The sequence below is a fragment of the Ceratotherium simum genome, chromosome 34, assembly GCF_057802395.1.
Source record: "Ceratotherium simum simum isolate JZ-2026a chromosome 34, ASM5780239v1, whole genome shotgun sequence".
NCBI lineage: Eukaryota > Metazoa > Chordata > Mammalia > Perissodactyla > Rhinocerotidae > Ceratotherium > Ceratotherium simum.
In genome coordinates, this window is record NC_141933.1 from 17,165,589 (window position 1) to 17,189,209 (window position 23,621).

The 23,621-nt window shown below is 39.4% G+C and overlaps 1 protein-coding gene across 2 annotated transcripts in view; it reads right to left on the reverse strand.

Moving 5' to 3' along the window:
- The window catches only part of LOC101394672 (fatty acid desaturase 2-like protein FADS2B), a 40,442-nt gene extending 18,558 nt beyond the window's left edge, over nt 1–21,884 (reverse strand). The window contains exons 1-4 of one of the 2 annotated variants that reach the window (XM_087422921.1): nt 21,176–21,884; nt 11,796–11,906; nt 8,996–9,193; nt 6,992–7,093 (exon numbers count right to left, since the gene is read on the reverse strand). In XM_087422921.1, coding sequence (XP_087279047.1) covers nt 6,992–7,093; nt 8,996–9,193; nt 11,796–11,906; nt 21,176–21,502 — 738 coding nt within the window. In that variant the 5' untranslated portion in view covers nt 21,503–21,884. The remainder of the gene's footprint in view (nt 1–6,991; nt 7,094–8,995; nt 9,194–11,795; nt 11,907–21,175) is intronic. The other variant, XM_087422922.1, reaches the window with a different exon arrangement.
- Nucleotides 21,885–23,621: the final 1,737 nt, after the last annotated feature.

The following is a 23,621-nucleotide window of genomic DNA, read 5'->3' on the forward strand; positions in this document are numbered from 1 at the left end:
CTGATAAGGGCTTAATCTCCAAAATATATAAAGAACTCATGCATCTCAACAACAAAAAAACTACCAACCCAATTAAAAAATGGGCAAAAGACCTGAACAGACATTTCTCCAAAGAAGATATACAGATGGCCAACAGACACATGAAAAGATGTTCAAAATCACTAACTATCAGGAAATGCAAATCAAAACTACAATGAGATATCACCTCACGCCCGTCAGAATGGCTATAATTAACAAGACAGGGAACAACATGTGTTGGAGAGGTTGTGGAGAGAAGGGAACTCTCATACACTGCTGGTGGGAGTGCAAACTGGTGCAGCCACTATGGAAAACAGTATGGAGATTCCTCAAAAAATCAACGATAGAACTACCATATGATCCAGCTATTCCACTGTTGGGTATTTATCCAAAGAACTTGAAAACACCAATTTGTAAAGGTACATGCACCCCTGTGTTCATTGCAGCCTTATTCACGATAGCCAAGACTTGGAAGCAACCTAAGTGCCCATCAAGGGACGAATGGATAAAAAAGCTGTGGTATATATACACAATGGAATACTACTCAGCCATAAGAAACGATGAAATCCAGCCATTTGTGACAACATGGATGGACATTGAGGGCATGATGCAAAGTCAAATAAGTCAGAGGGAGAAGGTCAAATACCGTATGATTTCCTTCATTAAGTAGTAGATAATAACAACAATAAACAAACACATAGGGACAGAGATTGGATTGGTGGTTACCAGAGGGGAAGGGGGGAGGGAGGAGGGTGAAAGGGATAATTGGGTACATGTGTGTGGTGATGGGTTGTAATTAGTATTTTGGTGGTGAACATGATGTAATCTATGCAGAAATAGAAGTACAATGATGTACACCTGAAATTTTTACAATGTTATAAACCAATGTTACTGCAATAAACAAAAAATTTAAAAAAAAAAAAAAAAAAAAAGAAACCTCAGCTCCAAGACTTTAATTAGTTCTGGAGAAAAAAATTGACTCGTAATATTTAAAAATCCTACTTCAATGAATATTTCAAAGAATTATACATCTGAAGTGATCTCCTATGGGGGCTTGGCTCAGATCATTGCATGAAAAGGCTTCAATGCTCTCATATAAAAATAAATGAGGGGCCAGCCCGGTGGCGTAGCAGTTAAATTCATGCATTCCGCTATGGAGGCCTGGGGTTCGCAGGCTGGGATCCTGGGTGCAGACCTACTACCCGCTCATCAAGCCATGCTGAGGTGGCATCACACATAGAAGAGCTACAACTCTACAACTATGATATACAACTATGAAAAAAAAATAAATGAGAATATAAATATTTCAGCTGATGCCAAGCTTGAATCATCTCTGATGAGATTGTTTGTGGTTTTATCTCTCTTAAGGAAAGTCTGAAGGTCTTAATAGAGCAAATGATTTAGAGGCACATCATCCCAATTTCATATAGTAGATGTGTAAATACTACTGTGTGGTTTGGACAAATTATCCACCCTCTTTGAGGCTCCATTTCAACTCCAGTAAATATAGTATAAGGACATATACCTCCATGGGTCGTTTGGGGACACATGAGAGGCTTATGTTAAATGTTGGCACATTGAAATATTTAATTCCCCCTCCGTTCTCCAATTATGTTAATCACTTACAGAAGAATAAGTACCAGTAGTAGTTTTTTACTGAGTATTTAGCATCTCTCAATAACTGGCCTATACATGTTTTAGATCCACACTGTCCCAAACAGTAGCCACTACCCACATCTGGCTATTGAGCCCTTGAAATGTGACTAAATTAAGATAGGTTATAAGTGTATAATACGTACTAGATTGTGAATACTCTGGATGAAAAGAGAATATACAATATCTTATTAATAATTTTTATGCTGACTACACGTTGAAATAATATTTGAATCTATAAAGGTTAATAAAGTTACCTTGTAAAATGTGGCTATTAGAAAATTTAAAGTGACTTACGTCATTTAAATGTGGTTTGCATTATATTTCTGTTGGACTATGTTGACCTATTCATCTATGGTAGAGGGGTAATGAGTATGTTTGAAAATCTAGAAGTATTACCTTTCCATAGTCTTCACTGAGTCTTCTCTTAGCAACCCACACTCCTACCCCAGTCCATCAGGAGAGGTATCTTCTCACATCCAGCACACCCTAATATCCTTACAGTGGAATCTGTCTCCATCCAAGATCTCTCTCTTGAATCTTATGCTTGAATGGGCAGTCGCTTTCCAAACATTTCCTTTTGGATGTCTCATGATATTTCAAACTCAACATGTGCTACTCAATTTCTATTCCCCCTTCTGGGGCTCCGCACTCCACACTCAGTACTTCTCCAATCAGATTGCATACCACCCACTCACTCTTTTTTTTTTTTTTTTTTTTTAAGATTTTATTTATTCATTTTTTCCCCCCCAAAGCCCCAGCAGATAGTTGTATGTCATAGGTTCACATCCTTCTAGTTGCTGTACGTGGGACTCGGCCTCGCGCTGGACGGAGAAGTGGTGCTTTGGGGCGCGCCCGGGATCCGAACCCAGGCCGCCAGCATCAGAGCGCGCGCACTTAACCGCTAAGCCACAGAGCCGGCCCTACCCACTCACTCTTAAAATTGTGTATTCACTCATTTATTCACCCATTCATTATTTATTTTGAATTCTATCCCATGTGTCAGACACTGAGCTAGGCATTTGGAATATAGAGATAGACATGATAAAATGGTGTTCCCACTCTTATGAAACATACAATCTAATGGGAGTAGTAGGCAATTAAACAAGGACACTGTGATAAGCAGTGATTCTCTTTTTCAATTAAATCCTCTGAGAGCCATCATTTGGCTTCTTCCACCAGCTGACGGGACCCTTTTTGCTAATGACTAACTGTGGAAATTGCTAATGTGAGCGCCAGGTTTTGATTCATGATAGGTTGGGGAGCAGATCTTGACAGGTCACGATCCTGAAGCTTAGAATAGTGGTCAGAGTAATTACCAGTGTGATCTAAAGCCACTGGCTCCACCATGGCCCCTCTCTCTGGAAGCCACTATTACTGGAGACCAGAGAGAGAGTGATCTACAAGGAAGTACGGATTATCAGCTACATGCAAATTAGGCCGCCCCTGCACCAAGTTCCATACAGAAACTACCCTAAGTCATTCCTTATTTCCACGGTAGGTCCTTTCTTGGCTCAGTATAAAGAATCCCAGACTCTAGACTGAAACCATCCTGAATTTAAATCCCTGCTACTCGGGCCGGCCCTGTGGCTTGGTGGTTAAGTGCACGCACTCTGCTACTGGCAGCCCGGGTTCGGATCCCAGGCGCGCACTGATGCACCACTTGTCTGGCCATGCTGAGGCGGCGTCCCACATACAGCAACTAGCAGGATGTGCAACTATGACATACAACTATCTACTGGAGCTTTGGGGAGAAAAAGGGGGAAAAAAAAAGGAGGAGGATTGGCAATAGATGTTAGCTCAGGGCAGGTCTTCCTCAGCAAAAAGAGGAGGATTGGCACAGACGTTAGCTCAGGGCTGATCTTCCTCACCAAAAAAAAAAAAAAAAAAAAAGAAGAGTAAGTGACTAAAACAATGATTTAAAAAAAAATAAATCCCTGCTACTAGGTGTGTGGCCTTGGGCAATTTCCTTATCTGTAAAATGGAGGAGGTTACTGGAAGGATTATGGGAAATAATATGCTTGACACTCCTCCCCCCAAAAATGTTTTAAGATGTAGTCATGGAAACAGTATTGGCCAGATGTACACGGAAAGGCTTAATTTCAACTACTCTCCTCTTTATCCCTATGATAACACTTGATTCTTATAGTTTTTGAAATATACACACTGGGGGGGAGCTTGATAAATATGCTACAGGGAGTCCATTTTGATTTTCACATGGCACACAGGTCCAAAATGTATGATATTTTGTAGTTGATTTTCAGAAGGGCTCTTTTATTGTGCAAACATTGCAAAGATCAGAACACGTATTTTTGGACCACTAGTGAATGAAAATTCTAAAGAATCCCAATATCTGTGCCTTTTTGGGGCGAGAGTAAATTGACACGAAATCAAGTTTTGGAATTTACAATTGAGATGCATGTATAAGGTGGAGATATTGATCTTTATGTCTTAATTTTCTTTGTTACCTTCCTCCTGCTCACTTTTCCTTCCCACAGGTAATTTTCTCTCCTGCACATAGCTGAAGCTTATATTAATTTTGCTCACGAATTACTGGTTGTGTCTGCAAAAGGCAGAGTTTACTTGATTTGCTTTCAGAGCTATTTCCCATTTATTTATTCTGTTCACAAGTCATTAAAGTTATATTTATTTCAACTAGTGCAAAATTATTTCTAGAGACACAATTTGTATAGATAGGGCTGTGTACAAATTTGAACCAGTAGCAAAACTGATTTTTTTAAACAGCATCAGCAAGGGTAGAGCTGATTTGCAATATTCTATACACTGGTCCCAAACCAACTGCCAATTACCTCTAGGGCAGATGAATCTCACTGACTTCCTCAGAACAGGGGAGGGAGGTTAGAAGTGTCCATTATCTGAATCTCACAATGACATAAGAAACCCTCTGTGCTTTATTTCTTTGATAATGATTTCTGAGTGAATCCAGACATGCTTCATCTATCCAACACTGGTGGATAGAGGGCAGAATAGTGTGCCTGCAGAAATTTTCTGGTTAAATGAATCTTGTCACGTATAAAGACAATGTATTATTCATTTTAACCATTTTGAGTGACAGACATATTTCTAATATGAATCCAGATCCAACCCTGTGTTATTTAATCTACTTAAGCTTCAGTTTGCTCAACTGCAAAAAGAGTAGATAAGACGACTAGGTGATTCTAAGATATTTCCAATTTAATGATGCTGTGATTTATGGTCTACTTACCTATCTTCTTAGAAAGAACACAATTGAACATTTTTCTGAATAATTCTGGGTCCTCATTTTAATTAGGGAAAGATTGTTCCTAGTAGCGGTAACATCTAACAGTTATTGAGCATTTCCCATATGTCAGGCTTTGTGTTCAGCACAACACATGAATAACACATATAATCCTAACAACATCCCTATCGAGTTGAAGCCATCATCTGTCTCCATTGTAGAGCTAAAGAAACTGAGGTTCATAGACATTAAGTAACTTCTTGCAAGTGACCCAGCTAATTAGTGGCTGAGTTCCCACAGAAAGCAGGTCTGTCATTAGAGCAACAGGTCGCAATCCTGGCTGCAGGTTAGAATCACCTGAGGAGCTTCAAAACAGTGTTGACGTCCAGAACCCACCACTGATATATTAAATCAGAACCTCTAGAGGTGGTACCCTGGCAGCAGTGTTTTCTAAAAGCTCTTCCAATGACTGTAAATGACAACCAGAATTGAGAAGCCAGAATGACTGCTCTGGAGCCTGGTGATTTAATACTGTGCTCTGATTTCTCCCACTCATCAGCTTATGGACATTGGATTAAATAGTTAATTAACTCCTTTGAGCATCAGTCTTGGCTGTAAAATGTGGGTGCTACAATCCCTCATCTCATGAGCATCATATGAGACAATTGCCTAAAGGGGCTGGTTCTGAACCTGGCACTTGGCAGGCTCTCATCTACTGTGAATTCCCGTCTGCCTTTCTCATCACTTGCTGTCAGTAGTTTCTGCTCACTGTTCTGTTGGTCTGACTCCAGCATTTCCTTCACTCTCTTATTAGTTGGCCACTTTCAAGTCACTAGAGGCTAGGGAACCAGATAACCAGGAATATATCTATTTTCTCCTTAAATGAAACTTCTCACATAAAATGACAATATATTATCCATTCTACCCATCTGAGGGACAGACATATTTCAAATCTGAATCTAGATCCAACTCTGTGTTATTTAATCTATTTAAGCCTCAATTTGCTCAACTGGAAACAGGGGTAGATGAGACTAGGTGATTCAAAGAGTCTTCCAATTCACTATGAAACCAGCACATTAAGGAAAATCAAATATATTCTGAGTCAGTGCTTATGAGTTTTCCTAAGACAGTCTGGCTTGAATGTAAGGATTTGGCTTACTGGAAGGCTCAGAGGTATTCATCCCCCACTCCACCCCTGTCTGGGCCAGAGTTTACAGTCACCAAGTCCTAGAATGTCATAGAAAAAGCAGAGATCCAATTTAATTCCTAATATTAGAGATGAGAACATTGAGGGCCAGAGATAGTATGTGACTTACTCATGGTCACATAGTGAGCATTATCAGAGCTGGGGGTAGAAGCCACTCTGGCGCAGTCCTGTAGTGTTACCTTGTTTTATTCATTCATTCAACAAATACTTATTGAAGGCCTACTGTGTGCCAGACACTCTGCTAGGTACTGCATTGCAGTTGTCTATAGGACAGTGTCCCTGCCCTATTGGAGCTTAAATCACGGGAGAATAAGATCAACTACCATAATCCTCACCTGGTTTTTCCAGTAGTCTAGGTATTGCAACCTCGACTCTTGAATAGAGCCATCTGACCTTGCCCATTCTTTCTCTTTCTCTTCACTTGTATATATCTTCCTTCATTTTCTCCTTTATTTCTTCATAGCTCTACCCTTCCAGAACTAATCAGGCTTGCTGGATTCCCCTAGTTTTCCAATGATAAATGTCCAGACCCCTTCTAAGAATATTCCCTCTCGTGATTTTACAGGACACATCTTCATTCCTAAAGACACAATCCTTCTCTCGTGAGGTGATTCCTTAATGTGGTGCCAGGGATTGGGTGAAATAGTTTATTGGGGTAAAACTTCTTAAAGAAAAATAAATATTTTCCTCATAAAATTCTAATTTTAGCATATATATTATAACATTACATATTAGTATATACGTAATATCTACATTGCTAGTATATTTACATTTATTTGTGGGGTTGTATAAATATTTTGTGTTGATACAAGTGCCCAGTCAAAAAACTTGGAAACCACTACCTTAGGAAATGCCATTCAAGAATCTCATCGTAATTCCTGAACATCCCGTACCTTGAGGTGACCCATCACAAATTTGTGCATCAGGTGGTTCCACTTGGATTGCTTAAATATGGATAGATGGCCCGCGTCATGTTGCAAAAAGGAACTTTGAGCCTACAAAAGACAAAGTTTTTGTTAGAGAAATTGGGAAGTCAATAATAAATTAATAAATTAGCCTGCTAGTAGATTCAGGAGCCCATTTGAGAAGAACAGTGAGAAATCTCGTCTGACCTCAAGCTAAGTTTACTTTCTATTTCCCACACATGTTGCGTTCTTTCCCACTTCTGTACTTTTGTAAAGGTGGTTCTCTAAACGTAGCATGCTCTCCTTACCACTCTCTAATCTTGCAGTGCGGGGTGGAAAGAGCATAGCTGTGAGGTCAGGCAGATTTGGGTTCTAAACTGTTCTTCACTACTAACGAGTTGCACGACTCTTGGCAAATTATCAATAGCTCTGAACCTCAGTTCTTCACCTGAGAAGCAGGGATAATATACCTTACTCATGGAGCTGTTACACAACTTAAATAAATGTAAAGCATCTGGCTTATGCTAAATACTGTGATAGATCAGAATTGGCTACTTCAAAATTTGTCTCTTTACCTTGATTATTTTCTCTGAAAGAAACTTTGACCTCCTCCCCCACTAACAGCCTACAAGACTTTGACTCTAGGTATGGATAGACTGGGAGGGTCCTTGCTATGCCCATTCCATGTAAAAGTAGAAGTTATCCTTTGTAAGAGACATTTACATTTATAAGGGAAATCTCCATTTGTACAGATATCTCCCTCTCTGTACCAGGAAGAAAGGGGGATGACCTCATCTCTAGAAACTCTTATCAGTGATGAAGGTGAGGACTTAAATCTGCATACTCTTGTTTACTGTGCTTTCTGGTAATCTCTCCTAGCTGACTTCCCCCACCCCCAACATCCTCCTTTGTCCTTACCTGAATCTATTTAAAAAGAGCACATCTGCCATTTTGTCAAGATACTCAGTTACCCAGTGGGCCTCTCCCATGTATACATGTTATAAAGCTTTGTTTGATTTTCTCCTGCTATTCGATCTCATATCAATTTAATTTGTAGCCCAGCCAGAAAAGACCCAGAGTGGGTAGAGGATAGTCTTCCTCCCCTTCAATACCAAACAAACGTTTGTTTTCTTTCTTGTTTCCAAAAGTTGCTTTTTAAGGAATAAAGCAAGTTAGCATTTCAAGAAAAAAATTAACGTATAAAATTCGAGAATTAACAGTGATGTTAATTCTCATAAAACCTTCCCCAACTCTTCCAATTAGAATTAAATGCTTCTTTCTGCTCCAACAGTGCATGCTTGTTCCTCTCCTCAGCATCAGTGTCATTCTGTCTTACAGTACATTTAGATATTTGAATGACAGTCTCCTCCAGTGGATGACTCACTTTCCAAGGGCAGGGACCAGATGCATTTGCCTTTATGTCTACAACACAGTATTATGTTCACAGAAGGCCATGCTCAGAGATTCATACTTTATTCAACAAGGATTTATCAAATGCCCTGATATGTGTCAGTTGCTGCTTGTCACTTATGGCAAATCCATACATTCTTAATCCTCATATAATAAGGTGTAGTCTCCACTCTTGAAGAATTCGTGGTTTGATGCATTGATAAATGCTGGTTGGTAAATGAATGAAAGATAACGATGAATGTTACCTGGCTGAGAACAGAACTTCAGTTACTGAAGTTGTATGGGTAAAATTGGGCAAAGAGTAACAACTGTCACAAACTAAATATTGACCATATATCCTAGGTGTTTTACACCTTAACTTGCTTCACCCTCCTCAGAATATTTCCATGAAAAATTTTTTTATCCACATTTTGCAGACCAGAGAACTGGTGCCCAGTGAGGATTGGCAACTTGCTTTTGTGAGTCACTGATGAGCAGCTTGCCAAGAAGTGTCAGGGAGCAGCTGACACCAATCCAAAGAGAGAAGAAAAAATTCTGAGGCTTCCCCAGAAACCCCTGCCTGGGCTTAGGATACCTGCTTACCTGAGAAATTGTGAGAAGAAAGGAAATGAATATTGTAATAGGCCAACCACTGCCAAAATACCACAGCATTAGCCAGGCAAGGGCTTCCAAAATCAAGATCTGGGCGAGGTGAAGGAAGAAGAACCCCAGATTGGTGTTGAACATATTCATAGCCTCTAACTTCCTCCGCAATTCTTGGAAATCTTCCATCAACTGGGACTGCAAAATAAATATTCAAGCAAGGAATTAGTTCCCTCAAGAGTAAGGGAGGACAAATTAACATAATGAATAATATAGTTTATTAACTTATTAATGCCTTAATTTTATGAATAGAAATTTCTTCACATTAATAAATTTATTGAGCAGAATTAAAAATGAATAAACAGTGAACAAACCTTTGAAGAGTTTATGAGAATTGTTTTTCCCTCTGGAGTAGAGAAAGATGTGTAGTGACTTATAAACTGTCCTCAAAGTGTCATGGAATTCAGTTGGTATTAGTTTCTTTTTCTCAGTGAGGGGTGGTCAGTAAAGAGAGACGTAAGTCTAATAGTGATCTTTTAAACCATCGGTATTATATCAGACGTTGATTTCTCTGGTTATGTTTTCGAGAACCCTGTTGTCTATATGGATCTGCATTACTGTAGTTAGTGGTAAAGTTCAAAAAGTGTTTTCAGTGCCATCAGCTGTTTATATGGATCTCCAGAAACAACACATGATCTCTGGTGACATTAGTTTGTGTCTGCTGGTTGGTGGGGTCCTGGTCCTGTGTACATGTACTGTGTGTATATTCATGTATGTGTCTGTATAAGGCTTGTATTGGTTTACAAGCTTGCCACATTATAGTGGAGAGTCACTGCAAAGGCTGAGAAGAAATCTCTCTTAGCTTAATGAGTATAATGGGTTTAAAATCAGGAGAGTTGAGAAAGTGACCAGGGTATAAGAAAGAGAGCAGGATTGTTCAGATGTAAGTAAGGGGAGAAATCTGAAATAAAAAAAGAAAGAGCTATGAACATAGTTCTAGAAGCCAAAAATTTTATTCATACTTTGTTGATGCAACATTTTAAGTATTCACTTCTGGGAAAAGTCTGGATGGGCTCATCTCTCAAGTCCCCATCAACCCTGGAATTCTGATAGCCATAGATAATTTTAAGAGGTCAACTCTAGAGTGCCTCGCAGCCTGATCATATTTTCCAACCCCTTTATTGTAAAAAGAGAAAGGGGTCACCAAAGCCCAGAAAAGCGACAGGTATGAAATCATCAGCAAGACAGTGACAGATGCTGGACTTAAACCTATACTTCCTGATACCCAGTTTAGTGCTCAAATAGAAATTGTATTTATATGTATCTATATATAGAGAAAGTATCAATATATATGTAGTATATGTAACTATATCCAATGTAGATATGTATATTCTATATGTATCTATATATAGAGTATCAATATATATATTGTATATGTATCTATATATATAGAGTATATACATATATACACATATATATGTATACATATTTAAATGTATATATGTATACATATATATACATATATATATACACACACATACAGATATACTAAAGAAAATTTATGGAAGACTTTAACAGCCAGAAAACAACACTCATTTTGACAATGAATGATTATCTCTTAACTCTCAGTCTTTGTGGGATTTACTTTTCCTTAGAGTAAATTTTTAGGAAAAATAATTACGCATTGCATCATCTTCCCTTTTAAATCTGGAGTTTCCTGGCCTAAATGATGGGGACATATTACTAGTGTGATCATGGAGTTCACATTATTGACAGTACCTAAAATTTATTTAGCATTTCCTCTGTTCCAGATACTATGCTTGAAATGTCTTTAACTCTTTCAATAATCTCACAATCATTCTTATGAGGTTGATGCTATTGTTCTTGCTCTATTATACAGAGAGAAACTGAACCACAGAAAGGTTTGGTAACTGGCTTAAACTCATACAACTTGTGGCAGGGCTGGGTTGTGAGTCTAGACTGTCAACCCAAGATCCCATTCTTTCAAATACAGAGCTGTGCTTCCTGACACACAACATTGCGGGATGCACACGATGCATGTGGACCTACGGAGCAAGCCTGAGTGTTGATCTCAGTTCTGCACGTAACCAGTGCTGTGGCCTCAGATTCCTCCTGTCCTGTGAGTATGTTTCCTCATTTCTTAAAGCAGAAATATTATCTTGATTCTATCTGCCTCTCAGTGATATATGAATCAGCAGTTCGTAAAAATCATTTCAAAAGAATTGTACAAATGTAACCTGTTTAAAAAAAATACATGGCAAACAATGAAATGTTCAATAGTAGTTGAAATCCCTTTAAACTTAATGTAAAACTATCCTGGTGAATTTTTAGTCTTTTATAGACCCTATCCTTCAGGAGACAGTATTTCAGGTATCTAAATTGTTAGAGAAAGAAAGAGTGGCACCCTGCCCTGAGAATACTTAAGGAATTGGGCCACAAATACGTGACTTGGAATTCCAGGACTTTGACACAATAGCTTTGGGACTTGCAGAAAGTAATTTATTCTCCCTGAATTATAATTTTCCCAAATGTATAGAGGGCTGTAGTTGAGATATTCACATCTTTCATTCAACAGCTATTTATAGAGTTCTTAATGCATGTCTGATCTTGTGCAGGTAGATCCTGAGGACACAGACATAAGCAAAATAGACCTATTCTTTGCTCTCATGGGCTTAGTTTCACAGGGAACATAGATATAGACATCAACCTATAAGTACAAGCAATCATAGGAAAAACATTATAGGCTACACATGCTCTTGTGTTCTTAGACCTCACTTACATTTTTGTTTCTCTCCTGGCTGGGCTCTCCTGGGGCAAGCTCTCCGATGAGCAGTGGCTTAAGGTACAATTGCACAATGTCAAGGTTTGGGTGCATGGCTCTGAAGACATCCTGTAAAGCAGAAAGAATTATTAGTGGCTTAAAGGAGACCTGCTTAATTACAAATAATCTTCTTACCTACCTCATCCTGTGCCCGTCTTGGGAACCAGCACTAACTCTGTTATAGAGAATTCACTCCTACCTCCAGGTTGATGCTTCAAGTTGATCAAAATTACCTTTGTGAACACCCTCTGAAAAAGCTCACGCTGGAAGAGTGACTTACTGAATGCACTGCTTCACTAGGCAACTCCAGTGTAGCCAGGCTATTGCCAAGCATTAGAAGAGATTGCTGCTCATTTTACTGAGAACCAGAAGCAATAGTTGGCTTAAGTTAATGGGCCATGATGAATCTTGAACATCCAACATCAGGCTTAGTGTGGAAGCTGCTCCCCTTTTCCGAGGCATGCAGTAACCAAGGCTGCTTCTGCAAATCCTGTCTCCCACCAAAGTCTCCCTCTTGCTTCTTGGCCAAGGTCCAGGGTAATGAGACTCTTGAATTAAGTTCTTTCTGAAGACAGACAGGTTAAAGTTGATGATAGCAGCTTAAGACAGATGCATAAGAGAGAAGGGGAGCACAGCCCTTTACCTCTGGGTGGTCCAAAGTAGCACACTTGTGGCTAAGTTTGTCACTGAAGGAGTCTCATCACTCTGCTTCAAGAGCACCAGGGCGGTGTCTGCTGGGGATTGTGACAGCCAGACACAGAATAGAGTTGATCATGTGTATTTTCCATCTCAGGTGCCACGTTAATTAACAACTTTAAGTGGCTGTGAGAAGCATTGGTAGTCCTATATCCTGCTTATATTTGGAAGGAAGAGATATTCTCTTCCCACCTAGGGATTTAAACAGATTTTGGGAAGGAGGATTCTCCAAGAGAAAGATGCTGGACTTTGTGCTATACGATATAGGGGACGGGAGTGATTAAAAATGTAATATAACCACGGTTCTATCTTGAATACATGGAAGACATACACATTAATCTGGAGTGCTGGTGTTGCATAGTGCTAAGGAAGTAGACCCTGGAGTAGCCTTCCTACATCTAAATTCTGGCTTTGCCACTTACTAGTTGTGTAAACCTGTATAAGTCACTTGACCTGTCCATGCTTCTTTATTCTTTTCTCCTACATGGGGTTGATGATTATACCAACTCAATTCATAAATTTACTGTAAGGATTAAGTGAATTAATTAGAATCCGATTGGCACATAGTAAATTATCAATATATGGCAGTGACCTTTCTTATATTTATACCTCTAGTGATAAGAATTCACTACCTACCTTCTCTTAAATACAGCAGTTCAGAGATTTTATTCCTGTACCCCAACACCTAATGTGCAGTGGGCTCTGAATTAGTGAATATAATGAAACCTCCATCTTCAAATCCTATGGCAACTTTAGATATATCCAAGAATTACATCGGAGCATACTTATTAGAAGGTGCTTATATACTGAACAAGGTTAATTATAGGGGTGCAATATCAGTCTTCAAACTCACTTCACCTAATGGTCTTTAGATTCAATGAGGTAAAAAGGGCTTTGTATCTGCTAGAACCAGTCCAGGCTCTACAGTCCATTCTGCTTCTGCATACTTCTTCTGACATCTTTGGGAAACATGGAACTGTATATAATTTCAAAGGTGTTTTTAAATTATCACATTGTACAATTCTAAAGCTTAGTTTCCCTAACCTGGAAGAGAGTCAGTCAGTGATTAAGAAGGTGACTAAAGAATTATAGGGTGATCCATACTGAACAATCATGTTCTCCTTGTTGTTTCAGAGCAGATTAGAATGGAAAATCCATCAGACCCGATCTGATGGATCTAGATCAGAGTGTAGGGCCGGCCCTGTGGCTTGGTGGTTAAGTGTGTGCGCTGCAATGCTGGTGGCCCGGGTTCGGATCTCGGGTGCGCATCGAGGCACCACTTCTCCGTCCATCCTGGGGCCGAGTCCCACATACAGCAACTGGAGGGATGTGCAGCTATGACATACAACTGTCTACTGGGGCTTTGGGGGGAAAAAATAAAATAAATAAAATCTTTAAAAAAAAAAAAGATCAGAGTGTAGAGGAAAGGTAAGCTATTGCAATTTCATCCTACTCTGGTCAATAATCCAGAGTCCTGGAACAGTGTGATTACAGTAATATTCTTCTGGGTTCATTGTTTCTTCTGATCCCCAACAAGATTCACAGATCATCACTACAACAACCTATACTGAAGACCTACAGAGTTTTCCAGAATAGCAGGCATTGACTTGCTATGTGGAACTCTTTTCACTGTATTGAATGGGTAGTACAACAAAGGAATTTAGGTAGTCTTAGAATATTCGATTTTAAGAATTTCCTAATAGAGTCAGGATACTGCGTGGGTTGTGAAATCTCCTTGAAAGACCCGCAAAAATGGGTTCTCTTAACATTCTTGGGCAAGTATATTCCTGCTGAAGGAAGGAGAAGGGAAAGTGCCCACATTTATTGAGTGTATCCTATGTACAAGGCACTCTATGGGCCGAGTCATAATCATTACCTTAGTTTTGTGAGGTTCCATCGCTTTGCTGCACCGATAAAGACATTATGTTTCAGAGTGAAGAAATATCTGGCCCCAAAAGCCACAGTAAATGGTAGAGCAAGGATTTCAACTCACGGCCATGTGATTCTAAAAGCTATGAAGCTGTAAAGGTCCATTCCAGCCTTCACATGGATAATTCTTATTCTGAAAGGCCTCTCAAGAGAGGAGTGGTGGCAGATAGTTTTGGCATGATGTTAAAATCAGTATGTATCTGCTGGACAGATAGTAATAGTGTCTCTTCACCTTAGGTTTTAATCACGTGAATCACTTTGCTTCTGGCTCCAACCTACCTCTCCAGGCTTACCTTTTATCTCATGCACCATCTTGTCCACTGGAACTCTCCCCATTCAATAAACATTCCATGTCCCTCTATGGTTCTGAAGCTTTGCACATACTGTTCCATTTGCCTTCACTGCCTTTCTCCACTTTTTCTACATAAAAGCTCCTCCTCACCCTTCAAGATCCAGATGAAATATTGCCTCCCCCAAGTCACTCAGGAAAGCTTTTCATGATCTTGTCTGGGCTCCCATTACAGTTTGTTCCTAGCACTTTTCAAATTATGTTGCAATGAATATGTATATCCACCCCCTTCTCTAGTATTCTTTGAGTTTTCTGAAGACTAGGGCCATGTACTAGTGATTAAATTATACCTACTGTCTATCTTTGTGCCTGGAATACGGCATGTGATTAATGGATAAGAGAAAGGGTGAGTGAACAGATGAATAGGGGCTTTCTGGTCAAGGAGAAACTTGGGATCATCAAAGTGTTGAGCTCAGAGGAAAGAGATCTTAAGTATCACCATCTCCCTCCTAACCTCAGCATCTCTATTTTCTGACCTTTTTGCTACTTTAGCACCTCCCATTTTCATCTGTTAGCCTTCTGATTCCCTTCTAAACAGCGTCTCTAATCCTTAACTCATTTATAAATTCATATCATAGCTTATCTCAAAACTGATTATTTCCATAAGTGCATCAACACAGGACTGTTGTGATTATTACTTTGCTTTCACAAATATCTTGAAAATCCTGCTAAAGTTTTGCTGTTGTTTAACGGGGGATGGAGATATTTTCTTTGCTGTAAAAGCAGTACGGTCCCTCATGCAAGAGAAAAGTATGTAACATCAGAAGGCCTGAGAAAAAAACCTGCCTTTACAACTTTTTTAAGAACTGTATAGAAGTTGTGCCCAGGCTGAAGGTACCCAGCCAATATGGTGTGTATGGGCTGAAATCCAGTGGGCATTCTGTTTGCCAAATCTTTAGCTGCAACCACCCAGAATGTGCCTTCCTAAATCACACGAAGGCAAAGTATAGGGCAGCAGGCAAGAAGGCTGTTTTAAACTGGTAAAATTACTTAATTTCTCAAGCCTCTCTCTTTTTTCTAAATGTAGATAACAATACCCAGTCTACTCTATGGGTTCATTAATTCCTTCATTCATTTATTCAGTCATTCTAAAACCTTACTGAGGATCCAGCATAGTGCCTTAGAGCTTGTGATTTGGAATCACACATCAATAAATGACCACATTTTAATATTATTATTTTTTAGCAGTTCATCTGAGGTGGGTTGAAATTTCCCAAATTACAGGAAAGAAATCATCAATAGTGAATATATGTATATAGTCACAAAACAACATAACTGGAACATAGCCCTTGATTTACTCACCTCAAGAAAGCTCACTAGTATATTCAATACCCAATCATAGATACCGACTCCCACATCTTTGGGTAATTTCTCTTCTGCTCACACTTCTCAGATCTCATCTGCTCCAAGACAATGGCTACAACAAGTCTTCTCATATTTTGGGTAGAGCATGAGTTGTGAACAGGCCCATTTGTGGGGAACATGCAGTCTTTGCCCTTGTCCTGGGAGAGAGCAGCTTTGGAGTGGAGAATGTTCGCATGAAGTCACTCAGATTCCCCTTCACCCACAGGGAGAAGCAGAGGGTTATTTTTCCACTGCAATTCATTCTATTCTTTGGGAAGTTTCACCATTTGAAAGCTCATCCTCATACTGAGATTTTTTCCTATAATACTTTCAGCTGAGCTTCAGCCTAAACTCTCTCTCTCTGTCCACTCTCCCTTCCAAACCTGCTCATCGTCCTGGCTCCTGTATCTTGTAATGGATATCACCACCCCGTTATCAAAGCCAGATATCCAAAAGTTAGTTTAAACTCCTTCATCCTGTTTACTCATCGAGTCACTTATCAAATATTATAAATTATGTTTCCTAGATATCCTTAACACTTATCCTCTCTTCTCTATTCCTGTTCTCAATGCCTTGTTTAGGCCTTCAACATGTTCCCTGGACTCCTTCCTTCATTTTGAAGGACTCTTCTTGATTTCATCCTTCACTTAACTGCCTCGCTGGGCTTTCAGAAAAGCAGCATCTCCTCATGGCCCATTTCCACCTGTCCGCACTTTGGCATTTCTCTCTCTACTCCCCTACCTATTTTTCAACCTGAATAGTCGTTAAAATGAGAATTGGATTAATTAAGACATTTTGACAACCCTGAGGAGACGTTATTAGCACTGATTATTAATTTCCTTTCACTAACAGCTAGAAACCTGGGTGGATTTTGTTGTGATGATTTTGGGTGGGAAGGGATGCTGTGCTAGAGAAGTGTCATGTGTGGCAGAAGGAGAGGAAAACATACAGTGAGGGTAAGATGCAGATTCCTGAGCTCAGGATCCAAGATCCTTTCTCCCTCTCCTCCACTTTTCTCTTTCCTTTCTCTCCCCTCCATTCATCTTCTCCTCCTCCTCCTCCACTTCTCATCCTCAGGCCATGGCAGTCACTGACATTAACCGAGTCCATAATATTTGCCAATATTGGGCTAAGACATAGTTGGGCATGGGTGTTAGCCCAAGGCCAATCTACCTCAGCAAAAAGAGGAGGATTGGCAACGGATGTTAGCTCAGGGCTAATCTTCCTCAACAAAAAAAGAAAAAAGAGTTAACAAAAAAACAAACTTCTCACTATTTTACACATGTGCTCCTTTATCCCTTTCACCCTCCCCCCACCCCTTCACCTCTTGTAACCACCTACCTGCTGTCCTTATCTACTGGTGGTGAACATGATTCAGTCCACACAGAAACTGAAATACAATAATGTACACCTGAAATTTACATAATATAACAAGCCAAAGTGACATCAATAAAATAATTTAAAGGCAAAAGAAATATGTATGCAAGTGACTCAAACAAAACTGCAATTGTTGTGTATATGTTATAATATTGTACTTTATAAAAAATAAACTTTGCTTAAGTTCCAGTATATCTGGGAAAAAAAATCTTGTGGCTAACTACTCATGTGCATTTCCTGTCATCAAATGCAGTGTAATCTTCATTTTCTTGATTGCAACATAGCCCATCTTATGGATATATTGTGATCTATCTAATCAGTTCTTGGACTAATAGGTTGTTTCTGGCTTTCCTGGAGTGAGCACTTCCAGGTGGGTAGACCTCGCCTAGAGTCTAGTTATTAGCAATGTGTCATTAGTTTTACATCATATAGTTTGAAAACAATCAGATAACTCACATGTGCAATAATAGGAGCTGATGTGCCATTTTTGTTTTATGGACTTATTTTTCTCAGTAAAGTTCTTTGGAGAAGATTCCAATTCATCTCAGGGGAAGTAAGTAATAATAAAACACAAGAGCTGCATCTTTTGAGTATTTAATCTGGGCCAAGCACCACAGGGAGCACTTTATTTTATATCCACTGACTGTTACAACAATTCTAAGATGAAGGTATGATTATTCCCACTTTCCACACGAAGGACCCAAAGCTCTAAGAGCTTCAGCAACCTCCTTAGGACATTCCTAGTAAGCGCTGGAGCCCAGATGCAAACCAGACCTGTTTCATTCCCAAACAAGTATTCTTAATCAATAGGCTGGAACCCTAACAAGGGTTTTAGAATGGCTGACTACATGAGTGAATGAAATAATGACCATACGGGACAGACTACTTAGGTATCACTTTTCACCTTTTATGAGGAGGATGGAGGCTTGGAGAATAGTTTCTGTGTAAGTAAGAAAAGGGTGCCCCTTCCGGGCAGGTGCAGCCGTGGGTCCAGGGCTGGCACACAGAGACCATACTTTGGTCCATATTTGCCTTTCACGGCGCAACCTGTAAACACATCTTAAGTTGTAGAGTAAGCATTGGACCTCAGGTCCTCCGACTTTATGTTCTGCTACCCTTCACTAGAAAGCATGATGCTTCTCCACCCCTCATGGACTCCTCTATTCCCAATCAGATGTCATCAAATATAATCAGATTTCTAAGATGGTGGTAAACAAGAAGTTAAATCACATCTCTGAGGTGATGAATGCCAGTGGTATGAATAACAATAACTACAATTTAATAAAGCTTTATTAAGTGTCTGACATTGTGTTAAGCACTTTGTAAGCATTAGTTTTATTTACCATAAACCAGTTAGATAAGTAAGTCATTCCCATTTTGCAGATGATGAAGCTGAGGTTCAGGGCATTTCAATAAGTTTCCCAGGTTCACATAACAGATTCCCAAGCTCTGGCTCCCCATACTCTGAGTAGCCATGGAGTATGGTGGCTGTCACAATTCTCCCGGCACCTTCCCATTCTTCTTGAGCCATTTTCCTTTGGAACACATTTTCTCTGGTCACTATTGGGTTTACTTTCCTAAAGTCTAAGGTATACGGCTGACCATGCTGAGAATTTTCCTTCTAAAAATACGAATCCTAAGATGGCATGGATATTTTTCCCTAAGGTTCTGATGATTGCTATTTTGTTAATCAATTCCTTCTTGTTGGCTAATCTTGGATGCAGAACCACGATCTTTTCCTAACTTCTGGGAGATAAAAGTCATCATAAAATTACAGATTTATCACCTGAGCTGCCTCAAGAGGAGTGAGTCTATGAGTTATTTTCATGGTGGTTGAAGGTCTGTGTCTCTGCCAACATATCCTGAGCTAATTCTCTGACTTGTGTTAGAAAAGCATTATCCACGTTATCTCTGAGTTGTGGGAATGAGGGGCTGCACTAGATAGGGATTTGTAGTATTTTTTTCTTTTTATTTCTGTTCATCTCTCTCCTATTATTTGTGCACAAACTCTTTCCACCTTGCTGCTTCTACCCTCAGTTCCCTGGATTCCTACACAGCAGGTATCTTCCCGACACACACAATACTCCCATCCCTTGCTACAAGCTCATGCTCATTTTCCCAAGAAAAGGTTGAACTTTGTTTAAAAAATATCATATATCTGACAGAAGTGGTGAGAATGTAGCAGGGTATGTTCATAAAGGAATTCATCTCACTGCACCATCAAGACAGGAAGTTAGTAGAAGAAGAACCCGGTCAGAGAAGGGAGATGAGAAATTAGGAGAAAAACACGTTGATAGTATCAAAAGAAAAAACTTGGTTACTTTGCAAAGTTTCCAGTTGCTTGCTTATTCTGTTATTATTAGCACAGTACCATATACAGAGTGGTGCTTAGTGAATCAATGTTTTCAAACCAGTTGGAGAATTTAAATACTAAACAGTGAAAACAACAAAGGCAACAAAGTAAGAAAAGTTTGGCTTTAAATGTCTGCTCCACCACATATTAATTTTCTGATCTTGGGTGACTTATTTAGCTCTTCTTATTCACTATTTCTTTATCTGTACAATGTATAGAATAAAATTTCTAATTGAGATAAAAGAAACTTCCCCATAAAATACTTTAGAAGGGATTCCTAAATGCATTTAAGGGTTTGAGAGATCTCTCTATCAAATATTAAAAGACAATTTTAATTTTTAAGATCTCAGTTATAAAAGCCTTTATGGTCAAAAACCTACCCAATTTCAAATTGTGGCACTATCACCTGCAGGCTCTGTGATACATTATTTGCTTCTTCCAACATTTAATTTTCTCATGTGTAATATGGAGATAATATTCACCTTCCTCATGGTGAGCTTTAAGTGAGGTGATTCATTTTAACATGTCTAGGGTATTCTAGGCTTCCCGTAAATGTTACAGTTTTCTTTTTCTTACTTAGCCATTTTGGTGGGGGAGGGTAGAGAAGAGAAGCAGTGAAGAAAAATGGAAAGAGTAGAATTTAAGAAAGATAAAAGTTTTGAATCTGAGTTCTGCTGCTGGGTGACCACGGGCCAGTCATTTAACCTCTCTGATTTTAATTTCTTGTTCTGTGGAAGTGGGTTGTATTATTACCTGTATCACACTCAATGAGCTACAGGATGCAAGAGAGCTCTGCAAAGTCTAAAAGCCTATGTCATTGTAGGTTTTCATCATTGTTATTAACAACAGTTTGATGCCTAACTTAGGAATTGCTGTTTTTCTTTAGATACTCCAATTATAAGAGTCTGACAAATTCCTACCTGTGTGCAGACATACCTTTCCGGATTTTACTCACCTATTTTATTCACCTTGTAACTTTCTTCTTACATGAGAGTGACTCCATTTGAAAACAAAACAAAAGACCAAGAACAAAACAAAACCCAGAACACACAAACATAGTATCCCCTGTCAAGGTCTGAGTTCATCCCAAACCTGGTGAAGATAACAGCTAGACTGTGAGGCTTAATTTGCTTCCAAATTCTTGCTGAATAAGAATCTTAAAAACTTGGTTTGGGAGGAGAGGAGCGATTATGGAGCTTGAACACATTCTTGAAATATTTTTGGGAAGAGAACCAAGGTCCCAGCCACCAGTGGCTAGAAGAGAGAGAGGTAGAGCTTTGAGTTCCTTACCGTGGCATCTTCCCCAGCACAGTGGTTGAGGACTCGGCGCCCACCTGGATGCCTGTTGGCCCAGGCAGTAACATCGTAGACCTTGCGATTGATCACCAGCCACTGGTCTGCCTTCTGATTGTGTTTCTGGATCTCCTGCCAGCTGTATGTGTTGAGGCTTTGCCTGGGCATGTCACAATTGCCATTTGCCTCCTGCTTTACAGAAGCCTCGGCTTTCCCATTTGCTCCTGGTTTCCAGTTTGCCTGATGCTTCTCACCTAGGTAGGGCTGACTCTTTCCTACAAAGCGCTCACTGCCCTCATGTTTTTCTTCAAACTTCATCATCATTGAAGCCCTGGGATTTCTGGGTTGACTCCTGAAATGTCTAATTCTCACCTCCGAGTGGCTTATCAAATGACCCTTTCCTCTCCTTTTCTTCCACTGCAGTATAATGCCCAAACACAAAACCTTGTAGCTTAGTTGTCTCCTCGCAAACCTGGAAGTGTTTATCCAGCCTGTAACTTCTCTGTCTGTCCTGAATCTTTTCTGCCCTGATGGAGGCTGGGCCACCTTTTTTCCTGGGAGGTTAGATGACTTTTCTCTCCTCACTCCTCCTCTCCCTCCTGGCTGATCTCATAGCAGCATCCTCCTTCACCAGTAAACGTCTCTTATTGTAGAGCTGGGGCCAATGGCAGTCAGGGTGAGTTCTGTGGCGTGTCCCAGAGAGGAGGGGCTAGGCTTGGGTCACATGACTTCCCTGATTCACATCATTCTGGTTAGGGTTCACCAGCTGTCTGAGGTGTGTGTGAATGAGGACATCTAGATCAGTTAATTCAACATGTGAGGGTTTTTAAGCTGTTTTTACAACATATTTTCAAAGAAAGGTTTAGGTTTACCAAAAAAGAAAATCACTGATAAACCAGTTTTTCTCTTTTCTCTCCCTGTGAAAGCCGATGAAACCTATCAACATGCCTAAAGATAACAGCAACTGACATTTGCTGGAACACATGATGATTTACACAGCCCCTGTCACATGCTTTATCTGATTTAATTCTCACATCGATCTTTTCAGGGAGGTGCTATTGGTGTCCCATTTTCCAGGTGGGAAAACAGGCTGAAGGCCTCAGGTAAGTGCCAGAGTCATCCTGTCAGTGAGAAGTAAACAGGTGCACGAATTCATATTTTCTGATTCCAAATCCCAAACTCTTTCCACTCTATTCTCCAAACGTAGGGTCTAGTCATATGCGTGTATTACTAATTTGATTCAGTGGTTAGAAAGGAGGCAGAAGAAGAGATTACAGGGTCATTTGGTGGAGGTGGTGGGGGTGGTTCTTAATTTTAAGAAAAGAGGCAGTATGAAATAATAGAAAAATCCCATTCTCACATTTGGGAATTAGTCCCAAGTAAATCATCAGTAACTCAGCCCAAGATTCATGTAGTAACGGTTTTCTTCCAGTGTTATTTTTAATTGTAAAAAATCAGAAATGGCTTACATGTCAAATAATAAGGAAGAAGGCTGATTTATTATGTACATTTTGAATATTATATAACCATTAAAAAGCAGTTGTTATAGCATTTTTAATGGCATGGACTCATGTTTGCAATATAATGTGAAAAAATCTGTCAATAAAATTCTATTTGCTGAATAGTATATGATTAGAAGGAAAAATGTTGGTATTAGTTGTCTTTAGATTACAGTACTATTGAAGTGATTTTCTTCTTCATTCTCTATGATATTTTCCAAATATTCTACAAATGTATACATGTTATTATATAATTTAGAAAAAGCAGGGTTATTTAAATAAAATAGAGAAACAAAGAAAGAAAGAAAAAGCATGGATTTTGGAGCTAGGTGGTTCTGGGGTCGTATTTCAGCTCTACCATTTATTAGCTGTAGAACATCATGCAAATTACCTTACTTCTTTGGGCTTTTGTTTTCCTATCTGTACAGTAAAAGAATAAGCACAATTCTCAGGATTACATTAAATGAATGTAAGTGCTTTGGTATTTACAGAAACCCTCAGTAGTTTCTGTATGGGAGTCTCACAAATCCAACATATATACATTTGGTACAATTGGTATGTTAAACATAAGTTCAAGATAGCTCCAGAATTTCAGTGTAAGTGAAGTTTGAGGGCAACACTCTGGTTAGAAATTTATTGGGGCAGGTAAGGGGCTTGTCCAGAAGAGTTGGCACTTTATGTAATCTTGCGATAGTGTCATTTTGCCTTCTCAGACAATACAGACACACTGGTAGAAAGTGCGTGCGTGTGTGTGTGTGTGTGTGTGTGTGTGTGTGTGTGTTGAGGAAGATAGCTAAAGACCTTCACATCCTTCCATTGGTATTACCATTGGAAATACTTGGTACATAGCAGGGGCTCTGAAATTGTTAGTTTCCTGTCTGTGCCTGCTTGGACATTAAGCTATAAATATACCTACTCATTCCTTTAAAACATTTGTACTTGTT